General features: G+C 42.2%; 1 protein-coding gene across 1 annotated transcript; it reads left to right on the top strand.

Moving 5' to 3' along the window:
- The first annotated feature begins 1999 nt into the window (after nt 1-1999).
- Nucleotides 2000-19597, top strand: LOC137985217 (S-methylmethionine--homocysteine S-methyltransferase BHMT2-like). The gene is made up of 10 exons (XM_068832752.1): nt 2000-2183; nt 3260-3284; nt 4334-4472; nt 8016-8107; nt 9564-9758; nt 10638-10785; nt 13229-13411; nt 15683-15813; nt 16308-16405; nt 18523-19597. Exons 1-10 carry the CDS (start codon nt 2077-2079, stop codon nt 18608-18610), a joined length of 1206 nt encoding a protein of 401 aa, XP_068688853.1. The 5' UTR covers nt 2000-2076; the 3' UTR covers nt 18611-19597.
- Nucleotides 19598-21040: the final 1443 nt, after the last annotated feature.

Raw genomic sequence — 21040 nt, 5'->3', positions numbered from 1 at the left:
TCCGCGAGGAACTCACCATTGAGGATGGCCTCATCCTGAAGCAGGAACGAATAGTCATGCCTACCACCCTCAGGCCTGACACTCTCAACATCATCCACCACGGACATCTCGGACAAGAGAAGTGCCTTCTACGTGCCAGATCAGCAGTATTTTAGCCAGGCATCACCAAAGATGTCACCAACCTAGTCCAAAACTGTGCCACCTGCCAAGCACATCAAAGAAAACAACAGAAGCAGCAAATCCTACTGCCTGAACCACCCTGCTACCTATGGCAGATACTGAGCTCAGATCTGTTTGAGTTCAAAGGAAACCAATACCTCCTGATATCTGACAAGTACAGCAAGTTTCCAATCGTTAGGAAGCTCACCGGCATTACCTCCCGTGCCATAATAAACCACCTGAAAAGCATCTTCGCTGAGCATGGGATACCGGAACGGCTCACCACAGACAACGGCCCTCAGTATACATCACAGGAGTTCCACGACCTCATGCAGGCCTATGGAGTAGAACATAATACCAGCTCACTGATGTATCCCCAGTCTAATGGCTTCGCAGAACGTATGGTTCAGACGGTAGAGAATATCCTCAAGAAATGTGACGAGGAAGGTGAAGATCCTTATCTTGGACTACTATCCTACCGTACGACACCTGTCAGCAGCAACTTGAAATCTCCAGCAGAACTGCTAAACAACCGCAAGTTCAGGACCACACTACCAATGTCCAAGCGCGTAAGTGTCAGCGACACCACCATTAAGACAAAGGAAGAGCTGTATCAGCGATAAAAGCTGCAAGCATTCTACTACAACAAGACTGCTGGACCGACGCTACAACCATTACAACCAGGTCAGCCAATCACCATCTATGACAACCATACTCAGTGATGGGAACGAGGCACAGTTGTCAGTCCGGCAAAGGAACCAAGATCCTTCATTGTTCAGAACGACCGAACAGAAGGTGCCTACCGTCGCACTCAATCACAGCTGAAATCCAGACCCGAGGTACGTACGGGACGACAGCACCAAAGAAACACCGCCAACTGCTCCTGAGACAGCAACCTCACCTCAGGACGGTCACGCCAACACAACAAGATCTGGACGCATTTAAAAACCCCCAGACAGACTAGACATTTAAATGCTTGGATACTTGAACTATGTTGAACACTACCGTATAGTCATGAACACTATCATTAGTTATGCATATCACTTTACATACGATCGTTTCAATTCGTTTGTTTAAAAGAAGGGGGATGTAACAGTATCTGACGTCGTATCTTGTTATGTAACTCAACGATTTCTCATGTCACGCGCTTTGATTACGTAAAGTGTAATTTAACACGTGTAATTTTGCTCGGGATTGTGTTTATATTTTTTAGTAACGGCTAAATAAACCTTTTGGAGTTATACTTCGAGTCAATTTTACAATTGTAGATCATTGTAGGTCATTGTAGGTCATTCCTTGTTTTAGTAACTACGAACGAAAAAGCTATCTTCAGGGAAAATTCCCGGAGGGGGGACTCCCATACGGAACAAACAGGGATGCTCGTCGGAAATTTTAAATTTAACCCCTAAAGGAGACCATATGGGCGTGGCTCAAGCTTTTTGTGACCCCTAAAGGAGATCAATCTGGGCGTGGCTTAAGCAAATTTTGATCTTGGCGGCTTAAAATATTGGCGCTTTGCCCAGAACATCCTAAGCGAGACCAAAATCCAAAATTTACACCCCTAAGCGAGACGACGAGCATCCCCGTCTGTTTCATATGGGATCCCCCCCCCCCGGGGGGGGGGAAATTTCAGTTCGTGGCGTTTTGATTCAGGTAAGATTTTTTCTCGCAGACCACGGATACCATACTGTACAGACATTGAAACAATAATTGAATTGTACAGATGGATCGAAAATAAGAAAATTCCTGCAATGAACCAACACTTGGAAAATTACATCCCCAGCCCTCCCTATTCCTTCAAATTTTTACCCAGGCAATCGCAAATGTTTCGTCACGCGTTCCTCCCACACGAACGATAGGTGCACAAAGTCAGCATCGTTCCTTTACTTCCAGTCGCTGATTCCTGATTTTTTCACGATGGCAATAGGAGTTGGTCGTCTAGCAAGAGAAGTTTGTCGTTTACCTTTAGTACACCGAGTTAGCAGATTCTACAGCTTAAAACGCACTGTTTCGACGACTCAGAGGTAATCATACGAAGTTAATTCGAAAGGAGCAGGAAATATTGCAGTGAAATTCGGCAGGTCTAAAACAAAGGTCACATTCAACAGGTCACTCGTTGCAGGTCATTGTTTTACGTTTTGGAAAGTAACCAAAACCATTAATTTGGCTAACCCTAGGCCTAAGGTTGGTTTTTAGGCCTAGGTTTTAATAGCCAAATGAGAGGGTTTTGCGTTACTTCTCAAAAAAGAAAAAGAACGACCTGCAACGAGTGACCTGTGTTTTAGACCCGCCGAATGAAATTCGGTAAACGCTAACTAAATTAAATTCAAGTTAAGGCTGAAAGTTCTCGCAGGTAATTATTTCTTGTTCAGATGTCTGATAAACCGTTGCAATTCGTTTCCGCCCTCGCCAATTGTAAATATAATATGGGTTTCGACAAAACACTGACCCCCGGTCAACTGACCCCCCTACTGACCCCCTAAAAAATCAATGGGAAAATGAATACTGCTTACTTAAGCCTCAACATCCCTTTTTAAACAGCATTGTTCAACAATATTTAAGTCTAAGCACCCATTTTAAAAAGGTTAGTTTTCGATTATTGTTGTGATGGCCGATTAAAATGTAAAGAATATAAAGAGCACAGTAACTGTTGTCTAAATTCCGATCCCACTACGTCCAGACAATGATCATATATGCTTTCGTTCATATCAATCGGCAAATCAAGACGCCAATTAAGTCGCTATCCTTAACAAAAAGGAAAATATCAGACGGTTTTTAACTAGCATGAACGCCTGCTGGTTTCGAATTTTGCGTGACCAATTGGAAAGGTTGGAATGGACTACGGAATCGTTGTTAGCGATCATGGAATTTATCTCCAGGAAAAATTAAGCAGCGTTTTAATGGGGACATAGTTTTTCAGTGAGTGATTAACCCATTGACTCCCGGGGGTTCCCCATTGACGAGTAAAATCGTCTGGCGTTAGAGTAAAATACTAAATTTCTCCGGTTTAGGCCGTTTGGGTGTTATAGGGATTTATTGAAAAAGCACTATTTTATTTATGCACTCCATTCCTCGTGATAACTGAGTTTTTTTTTTTCAGCGCTCTTTTCTCTACAGACTCCAAGGTAAGAACACTTGCTAGGAACCAGAGTTGGTCGCCTGACACGTGGTTATTTTCCTTTTTATTCTTTACGACAGTGAGGGAAGCGCTTGTTAAAAAGCGCTTGCTTCTCGTTCATTATTAGAGCGTTTAACCGACGCATTTTAGTACATATAGTTGTGTAACTCAGTAGATAAACAGGGCCGTGAAATTTAAGAAAGGACGATGGCCTTATCAACCCTCATCAAGTCTCATCAGCGCCACGAAACAATAATTGTCGCGGTCACACTTGAGAGAAAGACAGTGTAACAGTAGTGTTGACACTACTGTTGTGTCAACTCTCTGGTGTTTTGAATCCCTAGGGGAATACTGAACAAAAGAACTTGATTTAACACGAGCATTAACTCCCTAAATGCGACCGCAACCAACATCATTCTTAAAAGAGGAAAAATAATTGTGCGGCACGGTATTTGCGTAACTCAGCATAACAACGCGTGAAATCACCTTTCCGACCCTTGTTCCTTATTTGAGGTTTTGACGACAAGGTAAGCATACATCTACATCTACGTGTTCCAGCACTCGGTAAAGTCCGTTTTTCACTTTTGTTCATTTCTTTTCCGTCGTCTGCAAAACAACAACGTGAAATAGCCAAATTTGAAGTTTTATGAGGGACGTCAGCACTTGAAGATACATTTTCATGTTCTCCCCTAAATTAAGAGCCGTTCCATCCAGTTTCATTTTTTAGGAACTGCCACACCCTTGTCATATGAAAAAGGTGGAAATGGACACGAAGTGATTACAACAACGCGAATTTATATTTTGAGATGACGTTGTCGTTGCCGTTGCTTAAGTGCTCTAGTCGCTATTTACCGCGATTCAATCCTGCAGTTGTAGGAGCAAAGCTTGTGAACTTCCCCTTAAATTTATCTGCTTCTTTGATAAAACCAGAGTTTTGTGTTTTACTAGTTCACCACTGACGCAGCAGCACCGCAGTTTATTTAGAAACTAAACCCTTCATTCGTTTGCCAGAAATGCACTCGTGAAATATCTTTTGCTTCAATTTCTTTGGTACAGAAAGGTTCTGTTCTTGATCATTTGAATGAGGGCAAAGTGCTAGTCGGTGATGGAGGGATGACATTTTGCTTAGAGAAGCGGGGATACGTCAAAGCAGGCCCCTGGACCCCTGAGTGTACTGTGGAAAGTCCAGAGGCAGGTAAAAAAAAAAAACAGTATTATCATTTATTGTTTTTTAGTGTGAGTTTATAGTTTAGAGTTTCTACGTCAACGCCGTCTACGCTGGCTTGGTCATACCCACAGGATGGCTGATGGCCGCATTCCAAAAGACCTGCTTTACGGCGAGCTCGCAACAGGGTCAAGAAGAAGAGGTCGACCTCACCTTCGCTTTAAGGATGTCTGCAAGCGTGATATGAAGGCCTGCAACATCAACACGAAGTCATGGGAAGCTTTTGCGGACAACAGAACTATGTGGAAACAGATTGTTTTACAAGGTCTGGAAAGTGGGGAGAAGGCAGTTCGTACTGCAAATGATGGAGCCAGAGCAAAAAGAGCAGCCAGACAGCAAGCTTGTACTACCTCACAGCAGCCCTCGGTCCTTGTTTGTCAGTTTTGCAGCAGAAGCTGCTCTTCCAGAATTGGTCTCTTTAGCCATTCAAGACGATGCTCCTCATCCAAATCACAGGGTGCTACTCCATAGTCTTATAGACTGAAGGATGCCACAACAACAACAACGTAGTGGAGATTAACCTGCGATCAGAAGTACTTTTCTTCTTTTCTTAAAGTATGCCTGATCATGATTGTAGGTTAAGTGGAGATCGGAAGAGGATGTATCGTCAGTTAACTATTTTTCCTCTCAGATAAATGCTGCACGATTAAACCATTTTGCAGCTGTATTCAATAGTTTGCTAAAACGAGAATTCACGAGAAAACGCAACGGATTTCAAAGATACTTTTTGCCAATCCCTTTCCCTTAGCTTCTGATAAAATTCTAATATATAGATTCAGCCAAGCCTTAAAGCGGGGCACCCGTGTTATTTATTGTTACAATAAGGTAACCTGGCTTCAGCCAGCGATCCAACCAAAAACAAGTACCTGGTCAACGGTCAACTTAAAGAAAAAGCTGACTTCGATGAACTTTAAACTTGAGCCTGCGAAATAGTCACGTGGTACTGATCAGTGGATACCTTGTTTTGACAGGTGTCAATTAACCATAACATGGATGTCCAATATCAAAGATTTCCCGCCAACAACGCGGGTTGCACCACAGAGTTTCACATTGGCATACATGGCCTATGCTCACCTCATTTCATTGCATTTCCCTTTTCCTTTTTTGTACATTTATGTTTTCACGTTTGTGCATTTATTCCATGGAGGGGTGGACGTACGCACGGTCGTAAGGTCCCAAAACCAAATTCCTCGCACAGATGGGTTGTCATATTTTCTTTGCAATGGTGGCGCGCGGAACTCCCCTACTACGAACAGGTATTTGAAGATCTTTGTGACTTCGTTGTCCCGGCCAATTATTGACAACAAGATGACTGGCAGATCTGTATATGTGCCTTCGGTTTGCCATTGTAAATAGGGACTTCAAGACCTACGATGGCGTCGTCGACTAAAACGCCACAAAACAGCAATATGTGATTGGTTAAAAGTGGAAAATAATCGTGGTGCACGTGCGGCAAACGTGCGGCACGCATTTTAGCTCCTATTTTTGCGATTCTCTGCATAACAAGTCAACGTTGTGAAAATCACCAAATTTTAGGTACATGTATTAAGGACAACGCGAACATACAGATGCCAATCTTACTCTGAAATCGCTCGTGTCAATTTAGTTTTAGGATATTTCGTCCACATCGTAGAACGTAAACGAGATTGAGTAATCGCAAAAGACTCTTGAATGTGGAAAGTTCAACTTTGTGGTGACGTTTTCGTGTGACGTTTTCTTCAACGTCACCGTCGTAGAACTTTAAGTCCCCAATCTCATGAATATCACATCTCACTCATGAGTGGAATTAAATTTTTTATATCCTAAAACCTTTTTATTCACCTATTTCGGGTAATAACTTGAACTCGCTATTGACCAGCTCCCAACGGGCTTGATAGTTCAAGCCCCTTCCGCACTAATGCGCATCTGATGCTCGATATATTTTCACGGAAATCGATACTTCATTTGTTACCCATAACAAGTAACAACCGAGTGGAGGATTGGGTAGAGGCGTTACACGAAAGAAAACATGGCGGGGCCGCCACGCAGCTCTCGAAACGACTCTCGGGATTGGTTCAGAAAACAATGGAGACAAAGAACGATGCAAACGAAACAATGGGCCCTAACACTAAACACGGTAGAGCTGCGTCCTAAAGGGATCAAATAAAATTAAAGGTTGTAAAGAGCTGCGCCCTGACTGACAGTCGGCGAAGCGGTCGACGAAGAGTCGTAGGGATTTCTTTTCTGTGGAAAGTTTACGTGAAGAGGTCAACGAAGAATAAGTAGCAAGGACATTTCTGAAACTATTGTGATGGAGTTGGGGCGTTTAAACCTCAAACGGGTTGGCAATGTCTCACCAGATGTTGTTGTTTTTGCGTTAATCCTGAAGTTTGGCTTATCCTTTGTTAGTGAAATGGCATATGCTGAACAGGAAAATATATGTGGCATGGTATACTAATGCATTTTCAAAAGTATCCGGCTTCGGTGTCATCGAAAACGCATCGATCGATCCCCCGTCCACGCTACCGTTTTCGCCGCAGCGTTTTCAACTGCCCACACGTAAACACTCGAAAACGCTGAATGTTGAAAGTTTTTCTTTAGATACATTCAGGACTGAGATTTCCGAGTATTTTATAGAGTGTTTTCACTCACGTGATTAGGAACCTTGTTTTTTCACCGAAACGAAAGAAAACGGGTACATCAACATGGCCGCCGTGACTTCAATTGAAAACACTCTATGAAATAATTTACGTGTTGATGTTATTTTCATATTTATTTAGTTTTCACGTAATTTATTGCTATTTTTATATTATGCTTGTGTATATAATTTTTATTGTTACAATTTTAATCATCTTTGTAATATTTTCAACGCTGGTGCGATATCTAACGACTTTTCGGACGTAATTAAATGTAGAGCTGTAGATGCAGGTGGAGATGTCGAACAATATGCGCATGCTCGAAAGAGACACGATTGCGATATTTTCGGCATTTCCCTCCAGTGCGAGGTTGAAAACTGTGAACAACTTTGCTTTGGCTCGCTTTTATATTCCAAAATCTTCTCGAACTTCGGTATGGTGTTCCTGCTCCAGCACTGAAATGGGAAGACCTTGAAAGAGTCAGTGCCCTTACAACATATTTTCTTCTTCTATGAAAAACCAAGTATTTAGTATATAATAAATACTAAAACAGTGGATAGCGTTGAACTCGCGCGCTGATTGGCTCGTCAAACTCCGAATATCATGTGCTATTTACCTCCGAGCAACTCGGGAAAAAATGGCGTCCCGATTTTCATCCGTGACAAGCGAAGAAAACATCCAAATTAATTTTTTGTGCTGTATATTATCTCACTGTTTTAGTATATACTAAAACAGCTATTCACCTCAGTGTCGGTGGCTAGCGTATTTACTTTCTATATACTTCTATATATGGAGTGTCCCCCTTTAGTGCCTCAGCGCTGGAGGACTTGAAACCTAAATAAAATTCATTATGCACCTCATCATGTATCAAAAATTCATCTCAAGTATTTCATTGCAGTTCGTCAAGCCCATCGGGATTTTCTCCGGGCTGGAGCTGATGTTATTCAAGCTTTTTCCTTTTCCATGGATGATAAAGCGTCGGAAGACAAGGTATCAATCTAAGAATAATTAAATTCTACCCACGAAATGTTCGATTCGTGTCTTGTCACATTTTAAAAGTTCATTTACAAGATATGCCAAGGAATGACCCCAATTAAGGAGGCTTGAACTGGTTTCAACACTTTGAAGACACTCTCTTTAGATCGAATGACACTACAACACTGTATCACTTAACAGCAGCGTTAAGGTACCACCACCATATGAAACACCAATTATTGTCCAAACAAGATGTGATCTTTATTGTAATGTAATAAGTTACCTTGGCAACGGAAAAGCTCAGCAAAGACACCCTATAATTTGGATTTAGTTGCTGATATCTCAAAAACAAACTCGGTGACCCCCCTTTTTTATTGCTGAAAAGTTATTAGAAGGCCACGATGAAACTTTCAGCAAAGTTTAAAAAAATTCTGTCTAATGGATTCAGAGCCCCTTAAAAAAATCACAGAATTAAGATGGCTCTGAATCCGCCAGACAGAATTGTTTTAAACTTGTCGGAAAGTTTCATCTTGCCCTTGTGATTACTTTTCAAAAATAAAAAAAGGGAGTCACCCAGTTCGTTTTTGAGATATAAGCAACTAAAGACAAAATAAAGGGTGTTTTTACAGGGCTTGCCCGTTGCCAAGGCGATATATTACGTCACAATAATGACTGTACCATGTTCAGCAATAACTCGTGTCTCATTTGGTATCACAATATTGCTAATACATGATACAAGTTGATGTGCTGATCCTTCTAATAAGCACGTCACTTGGAAGCGTTGAAACTGGTTTGAGCGCCTACCTTAAATGCACGTTGATTTCAATAAGTGTCGCGAAATGTCCGCTTGCTCTTCTCCCCCAGCTTGCTCTTCTCCCGCAGCTTGCTCTTCTCCCCAGCTTGCTCTTCTCCCCAGCTGGCTCTTCTCCCTCAGCTTGCTCTTCTCCCCCAGCTTGCTCTTCTCCCCAGCTTGCTCTTCTCCCCCAGCTTGTTTTAGTATACAATTATATAGGTGATCATTTGAAAATATGCATTTTCTTTAAAACAATTAATTTCTTCGTCTGTCACCTCGATCAAACGGCTTGCGGGGATAAAACATCTCCTTAGACAGTCTTTATACATAACAAGGAACCTACGAATGTCCCTCAAAGGCTTTTGCCTTGATTTGCTTGTGGCCGGGTACCTTTGTTCAATCTTCAGAGTTGTAAAAGAACCCACACTATTCACAAAAGAGCAGGGCATGAATTTTCCCGTATTGCGGGGCGTCCCCTGTGTTGTGCCATGCCGAGGTTGGAGGGTAAACGCTCGGACATAATCTAAAATTCGAGGCTAAACAAAGATATGATGATGCTGATGATGATGATGATAATGACTACTGGCTTCATTCACAGAATAAAAAAATTAAAGATTCGCATTGTACAGAATCATAAACAGCTTTAAGAGTGTTTCCTTGCTTTATTTCATTCAACAGAATGAAGAAATCAACCAAGCTGCTTGTGACCTGGCCAAGGGTGTCGCTCAAGAGGGAGGGGTGTATTGCGCAGGCTCGATATGCCAGACAGCATCCCTCTACACTGAAGGAGCTGGAAAGCAACGAATTCAGAAACGATTCGAAGAACAAATTCAGATATTTTTAAGAAACGATATGGATTTGCTAATCGCCGAGGTGAGATACGATTTGTTGCTGGGAAATTGTTTTCGGTGTTATTTCAGGCAAATATTTATATCTTTAGCTTTCAGGAAATGTAAAAAGGACTGTAAAATACTTAAAATTATTCTGGTATCAGATTTTTGTCCACTAAAAACTGAAATTGTTCGTTTTTCTATCGGATTTCGTCTTAATATGTGTTTGCCCCCTGGGCATCCCATAATAGCTATTTGAAAAACAGAAATCAAAATGGCCGCCGTATCTGCAAAAAGGTCAATGGGTAGAGCCTCACTTTGATCCAACCGCCTTCCACAACCTCGGACTGCACTCTTGAAACCGCATGCCCCATGATATGTTTGCTGACCGTGACTTGAGCCCTCTGTGTCCCACAGAGACGACACCTTATTGGTCGGTTGGTGTGATAGTGGACCGCGCGGTCATGGTAACAACAGACAAAAACAACCTTCGCAGCACAGGCGCGATCTAAAAATAGATTTCGAATAACTATTATTGGACACAGGGATTCGCTCCCTTGCCTAAGAACAATAGCCCTCGAAAAGAAAGAACTAAGCTGAGGCCAAGCGTGAATTGAGGATGTCTTTGTATTCTTGCTGGGACGCCGGCTGCCATGTTTTCATCTAAATAAATAGAAGCCATTTCTAAACCACGCCAAGAGCCCATAATCAGGGGCCTTCAACTCTAATGGCCGAATTTATACTGGAGACAAATAACTCTTCTAAGAGGAATTATCCGTCTAAAACGGGTATTTTGTCTATAATTCATCTAGATATACATCCGGTGTTATGACGAATTATAGACCAAAATTTGTCTGTCAGCACGTATGTATCTGTGTCAAAAACGATTGAGAATATATCTTGTATCCTGTTTCTCTCCCAGTTCTTTGAGTACGTTGAAGAAGCTGAGTGGGTAGTCGAAGTTCTGAAGTCCACAGGACTACCAAGCGCTATCACGGTGTGCATTGGTCCAGTCGGGGATAGTAACAATGTCCCTGTGGGAGAGTGCGCAGTAAGGCTTGCAAGAAAAGGTGAGTTCTGTCTCAAACGAATTCCCTTAAGTTAATTTATATACTGTACAGTCCTCTTTAATCTAAGCCAACAAGTCAAGTGAAATTTCTAGAACTTCCCATATTAGGGACCTTTAGATCGGAGAACAAGGGCTACTGCGAGTAATGCGAGTACGAGTTTCCGTTCTGAGCATGTGCACTTCGAAAAATGTCGGCCTCCAAGCTTTATGCGCATGCTCAGTACGCAGAACATAGAAAGGAAGACGACGGCGGCTATAAAAACGTCATGTACTTAAAAATATAATTTCCGATTATTAAAATCATTCGCGATTATTCGTTATTATAAGTCATTCGGAAATGGAAATTGTCTATAGACCGAATGCATAAATGGCGGCCAAAAAAACATTCTTTTGTTTATGTGCTAATTAGACTCGCTAGCCTCGGTCTCAAGCAATATTCTTTTGTATTTTGTACATGCCTACGAGCCTAGTGAGTCTAATTATCAAATAAACAAAAGAATATTTTTTTGGCCGCCGTTTATGCATTCGGTCTATGAACTTTCCAATTCTCTACTTTCTCAAATCCCATAATACACCTCTTTTACCCACCCAAATCTTGCATAATCATTGTTTGCAATTTCTCCTTGGACATAAAGATGTCCCAGGAGAAATCGAAAACAATGCCTATGCAAATTTTTGTGGGATGAGAGAGGTGTATTATGGCATTTGGGAAAAAAGAGAATAATGACATGAAAACGAACGGTACGTATTTTTGGAAAGATAATTTATCATCGGGTGCTCACGTCCTCCATATAACCTCAAATTTGATTCGTTGTCAGAGCGAGAACGGCTAGGAAATGTACCCAAATGTAAAACGCACGCGCGGAGCGTGCAGAGCCATAAGGGAGTTTAAGCACGCGACGTTTTTGAGCCACGGACGGCAACCGGAAATGAACAGTTCGCATGGCAGGACAGTACTGTCTCTCAGATTTTTAACCTTATCATCTCTAGTGGAAAAAAGATACTTAGCGGTAGGGACAAGACAAGTTAAAAGGGAAAACAGCTCACTTCCGGTTGCCGTCCGCGTCTCAAACACGCGCTTGCTTAAGCTCCCTATTGTTTTTGTTCATTACGGCCCAAGCGAACGGGTTCAACATTTGCTTCAACATCCGTTCGATTTTGGTTGAACGATGTTGACCGCTGGGGTTGGCAAACCGTTTCAACAGATCATCAACATTTGATTCAACAAAATTTTACGAGAGGCCTTGTATTCAGTCCCAGGCTGCAGGCGCAGTTGTTACTATGGATACGGACATGAGCACACGTCATTGGGAGACCGATTAGTGCGCACGCGCATACCCAGCGATGTTGATAGAGGGGGGCAAACGGCTTCAGTCTCGTTCAACGTTCGCGATAACAAAAGAAATGTTGAATGGTCGTTGAAGCAACGTTTAAACGCTTTTAAACTCATTCAACATCGATTCAACTTCGATTCAACATGTTTGAAAAGGGGGGGGGGGAGGGGCGAGGCGGTGGGGTGGGAAAGAGCTTCAACATAGCTGTTTAACAAAATCGAAGGGATGTTGAAGTCGTCATTCAACATCGATTCAACTTCGATTCAACATGTTTGAAAAGGGGGGGGGGGAGGTGGTGGGGTGGGATTTAGCTTCAACATAGCTGTTTAACAAAATCGAAGGGATGTTGAAATCGTTTGCCCTTAACAACTCGTTTCACGAGACCAAATTTTCGCCTTTCACTCCTCACCGACGCAACTCTGTATGCAGTTTCTTCAGAAACGGACCCTTTCGTTCGTATGTTGGAGGGTGACTAGCGAGATTTATTTATGAGGGGAAAAATAAAAAAATATAGAAAAGAAAAATAAGAAATGAGAATCTGTGGATAATCCCGAAGAGTTAGCCGTTCTCAGGCTGATTATCATAGTGCTGAGTCTGTGAAAGCGTTCTTTCGTAGATTCATTGGCCGAGTTGATTCAATTACGGCGTTTAAGGAGACGAGAGGGTAAGCGAAAAAAAAAGCAAACAAGCAAACAACAACACTGGGTTCAATGAACAGTCTTCCGCTGTTGTTGTGGTGTTGTTTAAATTGCCAATACCATTCCAAACGTTCTAAAGAGGAATTATTGACCCTTACTAAGTTTAATCTTGGGGCATTCGCGACGCCCTTCTTAAGTAAAACCCTAGGCTTGATTTCCTGCCGTTTCGGGGAGTGCGGTTAACAACCTCCTACCAACGAACGACCGGATCCGCGTCGTTTGTCCTTGACGTAGCATCCGTCGCAATTGTATTTTGTACTTGGCAGGCAGGCGACTTTCTTATTGGTGGAAAATACAATTGGCTGGACCAGTGATCCAGCCGTGGTGTTCGCGGAGGAACGTAGGAGCACAAAACGACTGGTCAATTGAGCCTACTCAAACCCTTGTGGCAGCTTTATTTTTCTTTTCCCAGGTGCTGATATCATTGGAGTAAACTGCAAATTTGATCCCTCTATCTCTCTTCAAACTGTTGTTATGATGAGGGAAGCACTTGACAAAGAAGGACTCCGCTGCCATTTGATGATACAACCCGTCGGTTATCACACCCCAGATGCCGGAAGGACAGGGTTTTCCAGCTTGCCTGAACTTCCTTTTGGTAAGAGAGCTCTGAGGCCCCATCCAACATAAAGAGAATTGTGGCCACTGGTAACAACTACCATCCTAACGATTATGCGGCAAGAAGTGTTTCGCGTTAAAATGCGCTATGTATTCTCTCTCCCTTCCCTCCTTCACTGTTGAATGCGCAAGCGTCTATTTTGTTGGGTGCCGTGGTCTTATCATGGCTAAAACGTGAACTTAAGGGGGAGGGGGAAAGAGAAGCGGAACGCGATGGTGATGGTGAAGAGAGGCACTTGCGCGCGGGGGGTGGGGGGAGTGTCCCAGTGTAATTTCTTTAGGATTGTAGGTCGCTTAAGGACGTTCGCGCCAAAATCTTCCTACGGTGAGATTTTCTTCATTTCTCGCCTAGAGTTAGGTCATAAAGTACTTACTCCAAAAATAAAAAAAAAATTGGGGGTCACCGACTTTGTTTCGGAGAAAATGGCAGTGGAAAAATGCCTTAATTTCGATAAATTTGTCATAATAACGAAAGGTAGCCTCATCTGCTCATCCATCCAAAATCCTAAAAATAAACTGTTAGAGTGAAGGTTTCCGTGCATAAGTTTTTAGGAGTGGGATTTTAAGATAATTTCATGCCGCTAGGGATGTCGTAAACAGTAGAGTTCATCCTGGACGAGCGTTTTCGTAACCTCTATCGGTTGCAACCACTACCGGAATTCGATGGCACGAGGAAAGAAAATTTAAAAAAAAGACAACTTCTTACGGTGAGATTTTTTTCATTTTATCATATTTTGTAGATAGTAAGTAGAGTAAGTGATTCATGATTAAAAAAATAGGGGTCACCGATGATCCAAGGGAGTAAAATCGATGTGATTTAACGAAGCTCTTGGAAAACTTTGTTTGTCACGTTTTTGCGTGACCTGTCGGGGAAGGACTGGAACCCAGGAGAGGATCGATCGTTGAAGGGATGAAAGGTTTTTACCCCAAAACAAAGCTGTCTCGAGCACAGCAACGAAGTTTTAAGCAGTCGTCATCTTCATTTGGTTAGTGTTTTGTATAATATTTCTCCATTGCCGTCATGCTCGTCTTCTGGAGTGTGGTTTTTGTGAAATTTAATCGCTGGTTTTTCCACGCAGGTCCGCACTATTCACGCCGACGAGGACGAAAATACTGCTCTATTTTCACGAAAGTAAAGGAAAAGAACTTCAAAAACATAAATTCATTTTGAACTTAAGTTCGGAGGGTAATAAAAACATTAAAGAAAGAAACAGCCCCATTAAATTTACGTAACGGTTCGTCCTCGAGTTTTCCAAACTTTCAGCCACTACTCGATCAGCAGCTACCTTTTCCAGAGCTTTTCCATCCTCCCGCTCACTTCTCTTCAACGTTTCATGATGATTCGGAAATAAATGTGCCATTCTTTTGCCGGCCTGGAATGTTTTCCCTGGCGTTTTTGTCGCCATGTTATTTTAACTAATGCTTGAACAATATTTATGAAAGTCATGACTAGTGCACGACTGATAAAAACAACGCGAACATCAGTCGTGCAGTAGTCTACATGACTTTCCTAAATATTTTTAATCAATTTTGACCGATCACGATCTTCTCTTATCCAACGCTGTGCAAGACTTATCGTCCACGGTTTCTGCAAAGGTTTTCAAACCTCAACTTCACTAAGCTCGAAGTAATGCGTGACATATTACAGTCGCGTTACCTGCGCAGTTACGTTGCGCACAAACAATTAGCGCGAACGTCCTTAAATGAATTGGTTGAGCATCGGACTACCGTGCGGGAAGTCGCGGGTCCGCGGGATCGCGTGCTGGATCCTTCATTTCAATTGGTTGTCTTCGCCGAATTCAACTTGTTTGGCGCGGCCAGAGTAAAGCAGATCATAATAGTCACAAAATAACGGGTACTGAAATCATGTTAGTTATGTGCTTAAACGTTTTGTATAGCTTAACTGACAGCGTCTTTGAGCCGGGTTGGCTGTTGGCTGCTGAACACAAATTTTAATTGGGGCAAGGCGACAAGATGGAAGAAGAATTGCTCAATGTAACAGCTTTCCTAGCATAATAGCTTCGCTATTTTGTATATATAAGGAGCGATCCCATATGGTATAGCTGTCTCTTCGGCTACCTGTGTGTAGTCCCTGATATAGAGATTAAGTACCCGGATGTTTTTTTTTTTAATCTAACAAGAAGCGTAGTGCGTAATTATTGCTGTTTTTGTAAAATAAGCCAACTTTTATTCCTTCATCTGCATCATGAATGCTTAAGAGATCCAACACCTACCTTTTATAACTGCACAGCCTTAGAGCCCCGAACTCTAACCCGATGGGACGTACACAAGTACGCCAGACAGGCCTATGATTTGGGAATCAGGTATATCGGCGGATGCTGTGGATTTGAACCTTATCATATAAGGGCAATCGCAGAAGAGGTAAGAAAGCTGACTTCCTTCTTTAAGACACCGATCACACTCAGTGGGTGTCTAGGTGATATCCTGAATGGAAACGTTCGATTAGTCATAAAAGAACCCCGAAAAAAAACACCTTAAAATCACTAAGCATCCTTGCAGCAGCTTTCAAATCTATTCAATCTTTAATTTAATTACATACGGATTCTTCAAGAATCAGCTTGCAGATTTTTCAATAATCTGTAGGTTTAGCACTCTCATGGCCCAAGCTTTTTCTCGACTGCTTTCAGGGCAGTGCTGTCTTCGTCAAGAAGGACTTAAGATCTTTCAGATCGAAGCCCTGTCATATCATATTCCCTCCTTTCCAGGCCCCTGTTTTCTTCGCGGGTAATCCCGTCCCCGTGACGTCATCAAGATCGATCGACCCGTGATCTCGAAAGCACTTAAAACACCTTTTCTGCAAGAGCCCCGTTCAACAAGTTACGAGTCGTTCTAATTTTGAGCTCTAACTTTACCAGCTTTCACCAGAACGAGGGTTTCTTCCGGAAGCAAGTAAAAAACACAGTTTGTGGGGAGAAGCACTGAAAAACTATCCAAAAGAATGGATTAGAAAAAGGTAATATTTGGTATTAACATATCCGGCACCTCAACGCTTTTACTCCCGTGATCTAAAAGTTCATTCTCCGAACTATTACCATAGGTCTTACCATAGAGCACTGGTCATTAGAATTTAGTATTACATCAAGGTAATGGCTCTTGACTGATAATAATCTTCATTCTCCATACTTGTCCGCCTGACAGTGTATTGGAACTGTGAGGTGAATTTACATACTGATCAATCGTGGGAATCAAAGGGTTAACTAGTGTATTTTCACGGCAATCCGAAAAGCCAACGTACACACAACATATTACGTAGTTGATTGTGAGCAGTGAAAAGTCGGCGTTCGTGAATTTAGATCGGCGGTATAATGCTTGTGGAATTCTAGAAAAATGGAATACTTGAAATGATGAATTTTTCTGTTGTGAGGCTACACGAAAACAATTCGAGTTTTACTGACTGAAATCGAACCTATCACCTTCCGATTACTAGTTCGGGGGAAGCTTAGATCTAAACTTGACACATATGAGAACGTCCTGAATACTGCTAGAACTAAAATGGCAAATGAACGAAGTGATAATTGTCTTCTGTTTTGACACGCACATACCTGGAAACTTGTTCTCGCTTTCTGTGGGGGTCCGGCATTTAACTTGGCGCTTAAACCCGTTCACTGCAACGGAAGCCAATAATTACGAGCGAGCAACTGGTACCTGTTGTTAGAGTGGTAATTATTTATTTCCCGCGCAAATGCAAAAGTTAGTTCATCCAATTGTGATGTAATGGGAGACGCTGTTCATTGATTGGTTAAGTTAACATACATTTCAATGCTTTGCGAGAGAAACCGTTCTAAACACAGATGATCTGGGAAAACGATAAATCATTGAAACATTTGTGAGTTTAGAAGCCCTGAGTCATGCTATCGATCTGTGGGTCATCGGCAAGATGTCAAGTGCAAGCCAAGTGCGCGTTTAAGCCCAAAGGAACTTTGATTGTTTACCATTTACAAAAAAATTCCGGAAATTTCGGTGGAAATTTCCATGGGGTGAAAAACGTGTTCCATGTAACTCAAGTCCGTTCGCCGCCCGGTGATTGCGATTCAACTTACCAAAATTAGAAATATGGCCGTGAATAGCCTGGAACTGGTGAGACCTTTCAAAACTTGTAAATGGAACACACATTTCCATCGGAAAGTTTCCAACGGGAAAACAGGACTACCTTTTCAGACGCCCCGCTGCTCCCGGAAATTTTCCAGTGGAACGAACCAAACAGTCTTGTTTCATTTACAAGCCAACCGGAATTTCCGGTAATTTTTTCGAAATGGTAACCAGGTGATCTGATGACGTAATTCGGAGGACTGGAGAGAAAAATTTTAACGCCGTATCCTACAACCGTGCGCGGCCTTATTTTCAAATTCAACATGGCAGAGGCATGTCTACTTCGGGTCTACTTGAATGTTCATTCAGTAACAGAAAATGTGGTAGACATTGAATGATCTGTTGAGTTTTGGCGATGGAAATACTGCAGGGAGTTTTGAAACAACACCAAAGGCTGCGCGCGGTTGTGGGATACGGCGTTAAAAGTTTTCTTCCCAGTCCTCCAAATTACGTCACCAGATCACCTGGACACGCGTGCACCTCGTGCGTAGCCTCCATCAAGGGCTTGCGCGCAGTTTACTGAGCGACCAGTGGAAAATTCGAATTCGTTAATAGTTAAATAGGCGGTTCGTCGTTCATACCAACGTTCACTTATTACTTCATGTCCCATAGAGTAAATCTACTTTGTCGTAAATACCCGTTTTCTATGGCTATCTCAGCTTTAGGAGGAACAACACACTAGCAGCGTGACATGAACAAGGAGGAAAACAATCTAACCTGCGATCAGGCCCTCTTTTCTTCAGAGAGGGTGCCTAGAAAAAAAAAACACCTCGTAGGTTCTTTTCCAACGCTTAGTTCGAAAACGTCGTTTTATTGTTAAACTGAAGGCTCATTCTTGTCAGCTTTCTAATTCAGTTCATAAAATTGATTTAAGACTGTGTTCCTGTTCCATTTGCCAATAGATGTCCGAAGTCATTTTACTTTGAAGTGATGAAAACATGTGTCAAACGGTTGTTAAATTGTTTTTTATTCCGTTCTCAGGGCCAACCGAGCGTACTGGGAGAACCTGGAACCCGCTTCCGGTCGTCCTTATTCCTCCGCGATCAGCAAGTTTGAAGGCCCAGCGTGAGGGCTTTGGTTATTGCTCTTCATAAAAGTCCGTTAGAAATCCAGTGTTACCTTAAAGAGTCCCTTCCATAATGTGAATCGTTATTAACTTCTTACTAACCGAGCGCGAGAGCCGTACTGGGGAATATTGGCCAATATTCCCCAGTACGGTCCCGAGCAAGTGAGGTTAGTAAGTTGTTTATTACATGGCTTTTTAATTACCTTTTGCTTTGTTATTTCAAGCCCGTAATCGGCCCGTGGACATAACGGGAGAATAATGCCCTACAATTCAGTCACAACTAGCCAATCAGAACGCGCGTTATACCAGCTACAGACACAAGCCATATAATATGTTAATTTACTGTAGTGCTGATAACACAAAGACGAGACAGGGGCTGATGTATTTCTAAAGGGAAAAGGCAGGATCCAATGACTGGGGGGGGGGGGGGGATGGGGAGGGGTAAAGACTTCATTGATTGTATTTCTGGAGTTGAGAATGGTCACTCCTGCAGGCCAAATAAAATATAGATTTAGCCAAGCCTAAAAGCGGAGCTCCCGGGTTATTTCTTCTTACAACAAGACGCTTGGAGGTGTTTACGCGAAATGGGTCGATGTGAGCATGAAAAGTTTTTGTAGCGATAATCGGTCTGTTTACACTAGTATACAAGCTTGCGTCAGGAAGGCTTCTGCTTGCATTAAAGTTGCCACTAGGGACACCTGGGATTTGAACAGTGGAGTGGCAACGACACAAGGGATTTTCTGACATGAAGTAAATTAGGAAACGGTTAAAGGGTGATCCCTGTGAGGATATGTAATTTGACTGCAGGAAAGGACCATTCCCAGTCTTCGGTTTTGTAAATTTTAGTTTAGCCAAGTCTTACGAGAGCAACAGACAATCGCCGATTTTAGACCATTTTCGAAAGCTCACAAAATTCATCGTCAGACACTGTAAATGAAAAAGATTTTGTTATACAGGCACAGTTTTGGAGAATAACATCATTTTTTTCATAACACTTACTCGGCTGTAATTACTTATGTTGAGATCACAAAATTTGAACCAAGGAACACCGATTCCCGTTGGTCCACCTAAGTTAAGCCCTGTTGGACGGGGTTAGTACTTGGATGGGAGATCGGCCGGTACTGATATCCCATAACGCTGATATTGCATAAATACATATTGTGCAATACCTTTATAACTAAACAATAGACCATTTTACAGTTGTAGCTAAGCTGCCTGGCCTAAGAATGGAAGCGAGGCTGCCGGTGACCCTGTTTTGATACAAACCTTTGTGCTTTTCTAATGTTAATGTAGACTAATTTGAATCACAACAACACAATTTACATGATAAAAGCAGTGAGGTCTGTATCAATTCAAGGTCACCGGCAGCCTCGCAGCCATTCATAGGCCAGGTCACTGAGCAAACAACTGTAAAATGGCCTATTATGAGAAAGCGACAGAAAAAGATTATCCCCAAAACAAAGAACTACTTTCAAATACCTCGTCGATAACAAAGCGGGACTCAAACGCGCCTCACTAATCCTTTATTATTGCAAGTTTATATCATTACAGATATTACAAACAATAAAGATAACACTAACACAGCAATGATCGATCAAAAAGTGTCCTAGGTAATGAACGGTGATATCTTAAATAGAGTGCCACCCTTAAATTTACCTGAGTGAATTATCGTACTTTGTGAAAGTTGCTTCAAATTTCGTCTTTAGACAAACTGTTTGCTAACCAGTTGAACTCTTCGTTCGATAACTTACAACTGCAACTAGCCGCTGAACTCGTTGGTTCACTGCAATTGGTCAGGACTCGGTGGTTCCATTTGTGAACTCATTGCTTCGACTGGCAAACTCGTTGTTTCGATCGATGGCAAGAGGCAGGTTCCCACGATGTTCGAAGCACACTCTATGCAAGTATGCACGGTTCAATACAAGCAAAAAACAAGGCTAATAAATCCAAGAATTCAATCTCCGGTCATCTCCGTTCACCATTTGACAAGTGAAAGAAGTGGCTCGATAAGAGAACTTCTTTCCCCAGATTTCAAGAACATTCCGATAGTGTTGACTGTGTTGTTTCCGATAAAATAATGTTTGCGATCAAACTTGCTTGAAACTTCTTTGAAAAAATTGTTTTCCATTCCTTTTCCACTTTTCAATTTCTTTCCCTGGCTCCTTCATCTTTTTAAATAGTTGTGACGTGGTCTGACACTTAGCTATTCATTAGGGAGCTTAAGCAAGCGCATTTTTGAGATGCGGACGGCAACCGGAAGAGAACATTTCGCGTGCCAGGACGGTGGTGTCCGATCGCGCCCATTGCTACTGCGCATTTTTTCGCGCATGTCACGCACACGTTGTGCATCGCAGACCACGAGAGTAAACACGATGCTAAAGGCGCAAACATTTTCCACAAGAATGGAAAGTGAAATCGTGTGGCATCATGGGA

This window comes from Montipora foliosa, chromosome 14, assembly GCF_036669935.1.
Source record: "Montipora foliosa isolate CH-2021 chromosome 14, ASM3666993v2, whole genome shotgun sequence".
Taxonomy (NCBI): domain Eukaryota; kingdom Metazoa; phylum Cnidaria; class Anthozoa; order Scleractinia; family Acroporidae; genus Montipora; species Montipora foliosa.
Note: the sequence above shows the minus strand (reverse complement) of the source record. Positions and strands in the feature narration are given on the sequence as shown.